Consider the following 9686-nt stretch of genomic DNA (forward strand, 5'->3'; position numbering starts at 1 on the left):
CCGGGTCCGCTCGCGGTCGGTCTGCGGCTTTTCGGTAAACTGAGGGACATAGCGCGAGGTCGAGGCTGAACGGCTGCGCGTCGGGCTGTTGAAGGATTGGTGTTCTTTCTTTTCTGCGTCGTTGAGCTGGTATTTTATTAGGATGAAGGACGCGACGTATGCGACTATCGCTGGAAACGGACACGTCAGCCTACGCGGAGCATACGGAAATGGCCACGATAATTCGGTTAACAGCTTCTCGGCAACGAGGCTACTTAGAAGTCTCAAGTATTCCTGTGCTCAATACGGATCGTCCGAATTGTGTAGGAATGGACGCGAGTCTATATGTGAGCGTCTCGAAGTGACCCACACCCATAGGGGTCTATGCCGGGACCAGAATAGGTCCACGAGACGTACAAATATCTACCGCACTTCTGCAGCGAACACATGTATGGAGGGAAGTAAAGGAGAATGTTCCCATGGAACACGGATGCGACGCAGTTGTGCACCGTTGTTCGTGAGGACGCAAAGACAGGTACTCACAGGCGCAAACATGAAAGATGATTGCTCCTCCAAGACTCGCGTTGATGACCAAATCCCTGTGAGACCAGGCATGAAGATCGGTGCTCCGTGTGCCGGACGTAAGGGAGAAGAGCAGGCTGTCGATGCTGATGAAGAATGTAGTCTAGAATGCAACATGTCCAAAACCACCTCCCTCAGACCAGAAGCGTCGGGATTAGAAGCTCTCGAAACTCACGACTACGCCCTGTTTTTGTAGCCTATCCTCCCATAACTGGACGACAGCCATAAGGGCCTGTTTCATAGGGCCTTCTGGACTTGAGGAGCTTGCTGTGGGTGGTGCATTCTCAGCATTTCTGCCTAACTCGTGCGTCGCTACTCCCGGACTGACCTGGTGCGGCGGCAGCATTGACTCTGGTCTTGAACATGGTGGGGTAGACGGTCAAGGCGTAAGGGGCACCAACATTTGTATGTGACGCACAGAGAGTGAATAGCATACCGAACTAGTGCAAAGGATCATCCCGCCATGCTCCCACCCGATATTCGTCGGACGTAGTCCATCAGACAGAATCCAATTGTCATTGAGCACCGCGCTTTCTATCGTTGAGGCTCCCTGGCTGTATCATATCGGATCTAGATAGAGCCAGGCAGTTTCGCGGGCTCAGACAGCATCAGAAGAGAGCTAGACAAGTTGAGGAAAGCGCGTCGTGATGAGGAGCGGTGTAAAGGGCACGAGGCAGCAGAATGTGCTCTCCGCAGACATCGGATCGCAAATTTACACATTTTTCGCAGCTCCGCTGACCACGTTTTGGGCTTGATAACTGGTCGCCAAGCGATGATAGCCTACGTACGCGGCTTTCTTGACAAAATACAATCACTCAAATGAAGCCTCTTTCTAATCATACTGGGTCGTTGCAGTGGCATGACATCGCTGTCTGTCGAGATGTATCAGTACGGAAGGCTCCCTACTTCTGCGGCCAGTCTGACAGATTCTGGGCAATGACAGTCAACATCTCAGACGCTAGCTATAGGAAAAAAGGACGCGGCGATATAGACACGGCGATCACAACTACAGAGAACTTGTCCAGCATGAGTGAGTTAACGTTCTTCTTGACTACGACCATGGTAGCGTAGGCTAACACTGGTCCGATTACGGACGTCGTCGGGCAAGCCCAGTGGGTGTGTCCGAGCACCTCAACAATGTCTACACAATGGCGATGAGATCATCAACCATAAACTCCTTACAAACGCAGTACTCGTAGGCCCGACGCAAGCAAGCAAGAAAGTGCTAGACGGTGGGGGCGATTATTTGCCAATGGCGAGTGCCACTCACATCCAGCGACTGGGGCAGTGAGTGCGCCTCGGGTACAGCAAGTACGCTAGTCCGAGAAGTGGGTACTCAATACCAAGTGTCGGTGGAGCAGGACGTGAAACTCGTCATTCTAGCTCGCGAGAGTGGGACCTAGTACACAAAAAGGTCACTGACACCTGCTGGCGCCCGGATAACAATTGCACACGACCCAGAATACTTCAGTCCACAACCGACCGATAGCCATCAACGTCATTAGGTAACTATCCATGGAGCCCATCGTGAATCCGTTCGAACTCGGTCATGATCGGATCAAGCACCTCCGACTCCTGCAGCTGCTCGTCGAGTCCTATTCCAGACTGCGACCTTCGAACCTCGAGTGGAGGAAGAGGAACGATTTCCGCTTCTGGAGAGCGCGTGTCCGATCCCGCATCTCCTCCCTCGACCATTGTCCTGTCTCCTCCAACCTCCAGATGCAACAAGCGCGTGTCTGCGTTGATCGGCGACGGAGTGAACCGGATCTTGACCGTGAAATACTTGGTCGCGAGATTTCTGGCGCGGGGGTCAGAGGACCACCAAGGATCCGGCGGCGGGGAGAAGGCGAGATCGAGATCCCTCATGTGGTCCGGCCAACTACGGATGTGGTCGAGGGTGCAGTCGTGCGAGGGGGCGATGTCGAGGCGCGCTTGGCTCGCAGTGGGAGACCGGTTCTCGAAGCGGACGACATTCGCCCAGCGCGTCCCAGATGGGTACGTGCACCGCCCAACATTCAGAAGGAACGGGAAGGAATGATGCTTCGGATCAGCATAAAAGAGGAACGTGGCTGGGAGGGGGCCGGGCTGCGTCGGGCCCGAGCCCTGTCGGATGAGCTGGCCGGCATACTCCTTCAGTAGCCAGCGCGGAATGTAGAAGGACGTGTTGCGGTTGACGGGGATACGCTGGATAGTACGGTAGGGTGGCTGTAGGGCGCGGATATAGACATCTCTCCACTCGGCAACGACGTAACCTTTCGACATGTCGATCACCTTGTCGAGGTTCGGATCATCGTCCTCGTCGAGGGGCACCAGTCGAAGGGCCGCTTGTCTATCAAGGGTAGGGATGCCGGTGTCGTACAGAGAACCCAGCGGACTAGTGGCTTCAGAGCAAGTATGGAGGAGAAGACCGTATCTCTGGGTGCTCGATGAGCAGAACAGCACAGCGATGATGACCCTTGGTATCTTCGTCTCGATTACGGGTAGGTGCGCGCGGACACCATACGCGTTGTTGGAGAACGTAGGCACTGTGAGCGTCTTGCTCAAGCGCCACCTCGCGCTCGTGTTCTGTTATGGAAGAGTCAGAACAGGGTGCTAAGAGAAATCACCTGAGCAACAACTAACCTGTAGATGTGGCGTGAACACCACGTCGGCTGATGACCTGAAAGCAGACGGCCCCGATGCGAAGAGACACGACCCCTCAATATGACCGTGTACCATGGAAAGGTCGTCTTGAAGATTCCAAAGCAAATCTGGTAGTCGTTCGGATGGAGTACCCCATGCGAAGAGCGTTGTGTCCGTCGAGCGCCTCATGATCTCCTCCTGTAGCCTCTGAAACGCTTGTCGACCCTCGCCATAGAGTGTCGGCATATTGATCCTGAAAATGCCCATGAGACAGTACGCCTCGTCCTCCGGACGTGTCGTCTTCCGCTTCGCCGCCCACGACATGCGCGCCGCGATGCTGACCGACGACAACTCCATCTGCAGCCTAAGGACATTCACGGGGATGTTCGTGACCACCTGTAAGAGTTCCGCGAGGCCCGCTCTCGTGCCAAGAACCTTCCATTCCGACGAAAGAAATACGACGACGTCGGGCGCGATAAGCTCCTGGAGGGTCCATCCGCGCGTATGCCATTTGCTCTGACGGAACGCGCGGCTGCCGGCGGGATCGTTGGAGTAGCTGGGGACGTCCGCAAGGTACGCATAGCACGTCTCCGCGAGGGAGTACCACCGAAACATCGAGTTGATTGCTTCAGAGAGCTCCGCGCTGCTGGACTTGTCGATGCAACAGGTGTCGATCCAAACCCAGTCGTACCCGTGTTGCTCGGCGAGGATACAGAAGTTGCGGATCTTTGGGGAGGCGAAGTCGCGTGGGTTAAGACCCGTAGCAGTGTATCGATCCCGCAATGCTTGGACGTCCTGGAAGCTCTGCTCTACGTGATCCCAGACGTGCGACAGGATGGCGTATCCTCTCGGAACGTCGTTCGCGGTTGGAAAGAAATGTAGCTCAGCACGGTGCGTACTGAGCAGCCACATGGTGCGATGTAGTCGTAGAATTGTTTGATCGTCCTCTGCTGTGTCTGCCTGGGATCAAGAAGGGAGGTCAGAACGAGCGATCCTGGCCGATTCTGACGATGATGCCAATCTCGCATCAACTCTGGAAACACTTCCGGAAATATTCGGGGAGCAATGGTTCCGAGCTATTCAAGGCAAATCCGCCTACTCTGACCGTCCCTAGGGCAGGTTAGGGGACGATTCTGGCAGTGATTGTGAACTTCGTACCTACTCCAGAACGACTCGCGGATTGAGTCGGAAAGCGAGCGTCTGGAGTGATGCAAAGCAGCATAATTACTTTTGGCTCGGAACACTAGCGATTCTGCATCTGCTTTGGGGAGGAAATCGCTTGGAGAACCGCTGAGAGGTATCAGGACGGGAGAACCCCTCTGACGACTCTGGGCCCCGAATCAGACCGCAATCCATGTCAGAATTGCCCACCCTGACGTACCCTCTTGCAAAGCGTGATAGTCGGGGATATACAGACAATGACTCACGGATATTGCTCCGGCGAGGAAGTGGAGGTGGTGGTCGAGTCGTGCAAGTCCCGGAGAGTGGATTACATCCCACGGCTTTAGTGGTGACATGGAGAGCACAGCCTGCCTGTAGCTGCGGATTATGAACAGACTTACCACGCACAGCGCGCCTGGATGATGTCCTAGGCACGAGACTCACGAGGCACACGTAGTTCTCTAGATCGAACAACGCTCAGCAGTATATAGAGTCAGCCAGGTGATACAAGCGAGACTAGTACGTGTCACAATATCCAGTGAAGTTGAGAAAGAGGGTGGCAGCAAGATTTAGGCAGCAGCAGCGTCAACAACCGGACGCATAACTCAAGCGTCCAGCAGCGATGCCAGTTCGGGGCCACGGCTACCCACTTTCTCAAGGATGGACATACGCCAGTTGCTCGCCTCGTGAAGTCCTGCGGCCTTGATCATGATAGCATATCGTGACAGCGCGTCCGGCACGTCCACAGCGATGTCCAATAGGTTTGAAGCTGTCAAAGAAACTCCGTCTTTGAGCGCCTGGGCGGAGCATATTCGACCCTGTGCAGCATAGCGGAAGAAATACGCCATGACCTGAGAAAGCAAGAATGTGTCGGACTCCATGGCGCTAGACACTAGCCGATCCACGAGTCGACTATGGTAGCGTGGTGAAAGTTCGTGAAATACGTCTAGGGCCGCGCCGACGTCGTGGAGACCAGAGAGCGTAGCTGCGGCTTTTTCGATTCGTTCGCTTGCTTCTTTATGCGACATCCGAAGAGGGGCCATGATACAGCCGTGAACGATGGAGAGAGGGGAAGAGGTTGAGTAAGTGAGAGTATCTTCAGCGTGCTCGTCGTCTGCAAAGACAAATTCTTGAGATTCCTCTGCCTGTTCCTGAATCTGCGAGCTTCGGTCGAATTCCTCCACATCGTGCTTGCTATACCACTTGGTCAGGACGTTCTGGAGAAACTGCTGGTCGTCGTTCCGCTCCTTGTCACGCTTGCCGCCGAGTTGACTCCGGGTACGACCGCTGCTCGAGTGTCCGGGACCGCCCTGACTCGACGAGCGAACCATCGGAGGGGGACGTCCGAAAGGCATTCCGGCCTGAGTGCCCGACATGGACGTTGAGCGATTGGACGCAGCGAAGCGCTCTTCGCTTGACAGCTTCTGCGTAGGCGTAGAGAATTGGCCCATGGTGAAGGGGTTGACGGAGGGCTTGTTGAACCCAGATATACCGAGTCCGACGGAAGCTTGTCGGGAGGGTGGGGGCATCGCGGTAGAAGAGGAGCGACGGTCGTGCGAGCCACCGGGGATCAGAGCGAACCTCTGGTCAATGGGCTCGGGGCCGATTGCGTCAAGAGGAGGGAGAGAGTCAGGCTTTCCCTTGCAGACAGCCATGCACTGCAGCAAGAAATTGCGATTGTACCTTGAATGATGATGAATGTCAGCATCACCGTGTAACGCATGAAAGACAACACACGTACCGGAACTTGCTCTGCTTCGCGTTGATGTTGAGCTCAGGCTTCGGGCTCTTGACGCCCTCGGGGTATTGAATGCTCCCTATGTCTTCGATGATGAGCGCAGTGGTCAAAGCAGAGGGCAAAGCGGCGGGGATGCCCTGGTCCTTGGCGCCCGACAGGTCGAGCCGACCAGGGCGACGCTTGCCGTCCGAGGATGTGAGTGTGGTGTCGATGCGAAGCGGCACTTTGTCGGAGACTTGGTCCTTCGCTTCCTCCTTGGTTGCCTCGTCCGTGGCCTCCGCAGCCTGTTCCGAGTCCTGCAATTCACCCTCTGCAGGCCAGTCTTCGTCGCCTCTGCAGCAGCCGCGGCCACAGCAGCCTCAGCCTCAGCCTCGGATTTGGCCTTGGCCGTCTCCTCGGCTTCGCAGGCTGCACGCTCCTCCTCCTCCCTCTTCGCCTTCTCCTCGGCCTCTTTGCGTAACCGCACAGCCTCCTCCTCCTTGCACTTGCGTTCCCACTCTTGCTCCTCGCGTAATCGCTCCTTCTCCTCCTCCCGTCTTTGTTCCTTCTCCTCCTCTTCTCTCCGTACTCGCTCCTCACGCTTAGCCTTCTCCTCAGCCTTGCTCTTCGCCTTCTCCTCGGCCTCCTGCTTAGCCCTCACCTCAGCCTGCTTCTTCTCCTTCTCCGCTGCCTCCTCAGCTAGCTGCTTCTGCTTCGCCTCCTCAGTCTCCATCCGGATCTGGAAGGGCCTCCGCGCAGGCGAACTTGTGACAATGGGCGACAAGATGGGGCCCGGTGCTTGCCTCTTGAAAGGCTCGAGGTCGACCTCCTGCCCGGACTCGGATTTGACCACTACACGTTTCGGCGTGAAGGCATTGGCATTCGAGATCAGACGGGAGATACCATCACCGGGAGCATTGCTCTATGCAGGGGTCGAATGGGTCGACGAAGAAATACTGCTGAGACTAGCAGTGTGTGTGTGCGGAGAGGGGGTAGAATGAGGAGGGTGGGCGTTCGGGGGCAGAGCGGGTGTCAGCGTCGGAGTGCCTGGCGCGTGGAGTGGCGGCTGTTGTCCCCTCGGCGACATCGGTAGACCAGGTATAGGAGCCCCCGGTGGTCCCTGCGGTGGATGTGGTTGCGGCATGTGTTGCGGCATCCGCTGCGGCGGCGGGTACGGGTTGTAATTCGGGTCCATCGGCATCCCGGGGTAGTACTACACGTGCGTTCGTCAACGTCGTAATAGGCCGTATGTGATTTTGCGGAACAACTTACGTAGTAACCCCATTGTGGTACGGGCACGGGTGTGCCCGGTTGAGCGTGGGGAACAGGTTGCGGTTGACCACCGTGAGGTGGCCTCATCCGAGGGCTCGGCATGGCTGAAGGCATAGTGCCTGATGGAGGTCCACCTGGAAGTGCGGGTGGCCGCCCATTGACGTTGCCGTTAGGCATCTGGGGGGGGGGGGAGGCTGGGCGACCTTGGTGCCCCCGGACTCGCGATGGGCACGCTGTTCTGCTGCGGCCGGACGTTGCTATAAGGAGCGTCCATCTGCGAAGGCGGTGATTGATGCGGTGATTGTCCTTGCGAATTCAGCGAGGACTGCGGAAGCAACGTCGTGCGATGCGAGGGGGAGGCGGATACGGCAGAGGAGGTCGACAAGGCATCCGAGGTCTTGTTTAAGAAAAGACTTTCCACGTCGAACTTGGCGGCCTTTGGGGTATACGAAGAACCAGATGTCGACAGTGCGGTCGATGACGACGTTGAAGGCGGGGTCGATGACGATGACGAAGTCGACGCCGCTGCTGCAGCACCTGACGAAGGCGTCCCTGTCGAGAACGAGATCGTCCGCGCGTGGATTTTCCCGTTCGTGATCGCTGATGCCGACCGCAAAGTCTTGATCCCCTCTGACTTGATCGTCGGTGCGGCCGCGGGCGAAGACGAGATCGGTGCGTTGGTATCGTCGATGGACCCGAATGTCACCGATGAGCCTAGAAACGGGTGAGAACCTGGCCTCCCATGCTGTGCACGAGGGATCGACGACGCACCTGATCTTGACGCATTCGAAGGCGTACGTGCTGCTCCTACTCCATCCTTGAACGCTATGCCCCGTCCTAGTGTGCTCGGTCGTCTGAAGTGCTTGGGGGGTGCTGAAGAAGAGGTGACGGAAGGAGCGGGGGATTGCGATCTAGGCGACGGCGCTGTCCAAGTATTCGCTGGCGGGCCCCTTGCCCAAGCCGACTTTGACGGTGACTGGGACGTCTTTGGTGCAGCGGCTGTTGAGGATTTGCTCATTTCGGGCGGGAATGGGCTGGACACTGAGACGCAGGGACGAAGTTATGAAGCGAGGCCAAGGGTGAGCGCGCTTCAGAGCAACGGGGTTTGCTTCCTACCGCAGCACAGACCTTCAATCACATCGAATCATCGATCGGAGTGCAATCTGGAACACGGTGCTCATGGTCATGCAGATTTGCATAGGGCGCGGTGGAATAGGTCCGCCGGTGAGATTGACGGGCTAAACAGCACTACTGGGTCCCGGCGAGCTCGAGAGTTACAGGGGTAAATGACAGTGAATTACATCAGCGGTAAAATACAGTGAATAACGCATTAGAATGGTCAAATAGGTGTAACGTACACCAGTTGGACGGATCTTTGGCAGAAGATCGGCGCTAACAAAAGTCAGGCTTATTGAAGAAGCTGCCGCCTAGGGTTCTATCTGCAAAACCTCCGCCATACTCTGGACCCAACTCGTGCACCAATAGCTCGTAGTCTCATGCCAGACTTGTGCGCATGCAGGACACCCTGGACATCCGGCGTGCCTTCCGACGTGAAACACCTTGAGTCGACGACAATGGGTAATCTGTCTGCTGAGACCCTCAATCATTAGCAGATAAGATATGCAACATTACCGCCACACTGATTCAACTCTTGCGGGGCGAGGCGAGCACTTACTGTAATTTGGACCATAATGCCGCTGGTTTGATGCATATCAGACGATGCCTCACATGCGATATGGCTTGCGTCACATGAGCAGCGTTGAGAAGCTGATTGACACAAATTGACCCACCCATTTCGGGCGTCTGCAGATTTACCGGTAAATTACATGTAAATTACATATGCATAGGTCGATCTCGGAGTTTCACCGTGCCCTAGATTTGCCCCATACAGTCTTACCCGGGTCCTTTGGCCACCATGGGTCCTTTGGCCACTGAAGGATTTTCTGTCCCCACAGTAGAATCTCAACCTACATGTTAACCCAGTCAAGTAGATAATGGTTTTATGTATGTTATCCCAAAGTTCCGTAGCCTTTGCTGTTCAAACACATTACAAGACTATGTTTTAGTCCAAAAAACTGCTGTTTTGAATTATATTCCAGTGATCGCGGCTGATGTATTGCTCCGATAACTTCCATAGTTTCAGTAAATGTGAATAGGATATATCTAGCTTGTTTGAGACAAAGAACACTCTTATCGACATGCACTTCCCAGAAATATCAAATAAGTTCTCATCAACGGGACATATGAGATGCTATTAATCAGGCGCCGAGTCACACAACTCAGCGCTCCTCTGCTTTGCGTGCATCGAATGAAGGGCGGCGCTCGGGCGGCATTGCCTGATAAGATCATCTAT

General features: G+C 55.5%; 4 protein-coding genes across 4 annotated transcripts in view; all 4 read right to left on the minus strand.

Moving 5' to 3' along the window:
• The window catches only part of DICSQDRAFT_140855 (uncharacterized protein), a 2865-nt gene extending 1684 nt beyond the window's left edge, over nt 1–1181 (minus strand). The window contains exons 1-3 of the mRNA XM_007370359.1: nt 890–1181; nt 737–828; nt 523–664 (exon numbers count right to left, since the gene is read on the minus strand). Coding sequence (XP_007370421.1) covers nt 523–664; nt 737–828; nt 890–995 — 340 coding nt within the window. The 5' untranslated portion in view covers nt 996–1181. The remainder of the gene's footprint in view (nt 1–522; nt 665–736; nt 829–889) is intronic.
• Nucleotides 1182–1921: 740 nt separating this feature from the next.
• Nucleotides 1922–4287, minus strand: DICSQDRAFT_140858 (HET-domain-containing protein). The gene is made up of 2 exons (XM_007370360.1): nt 3184–4287; nt 1922–3126 (listed from the first exon to the last, which is right to left on the minus strand). The coding sequence occupies exons 1-2, from the start codon at nt 4093–4095 to the stop codon at nt 2071–2073; spliced, it is 1968 nt and encodes a 655-aa protein (XP_007370422.1). The 5' UTR covers nt 4096–4287; the 3' UTR covers nt 1922–2070.
• Nucleotides 4288–4949: 662 nt separating this feature from the next.
• On the minus strand, nt 4950–7435 carry DICSQDRAFT_174514 (uncharacterized protein; the record flags this gene model as incomplete). Its single annotated transcript, XM_007370361.1, has 5 exons — nt 4950–6027; nt 6086–6336; nt 6390–6913; nt 7019–7274; nt 7334–7435. 5 exons carry the CDS (start codon nt 7433–7435, stop codon nt 4950–4952), a joined length of 2211 nt encoding a protein of 736 aa, XP_007370423.1.
• Nucleotides 7436–7502: 67 nt separating this feature from the next.
• On the minus strand, nt 7503–8351 carry DICSQDRAFT_174515 (uncharacterized protein; the record flags this gene model as incomplete). The annotated part of the gene is made up of 2 exons (XM_007370362.1): nt 7503–8047; nt 8105–8351. The coding sequence occupies 2 exons, from the start codon at nt 8349–8351 to the stop codon at nt 7503–7505; spliced, it is 792 nt and encodes a 263-aa protein (XP_007370424.1).
• Nucleotides 8352–9686: the final 1335 nt, after the last annotated feature.

This window comes from Dichomitus squalens (genome assembly GCF_000275845.1).
Source record: "Dichomitus squalens LYAD-421 SS1 unplaced genomic scaffold DICSQscaffold_66, whole genome shotgun sequence".
In the NCBI taxonomy this organism is placed as follows: Eukaryota; Fungi; Basidiomycota; class Agaricomycetes; order Polyporales; family Polyporaceae; genus Dichomitus; species Dichomitus squalens.

What these genes read in the sequence shown, in the direction of transcription:
- DICSQDRAFT_140858 (XM_007370360.1), bottom strand. Translation starts at nt 4,095, where the DNA reads ATGTGGCTGCTCAGTACGCACCGTGCTGAGCTACATTTCTTTCCAACC. An exon ending in TGTTCACGCCACATCTACAG is followed by an intron (nt 3,127 to 3,183) that starts GTTAGTTGTTGC and finishes CTTCCATAACAG; the next exon opens with AACACGAGCGCGAGGTGGCG.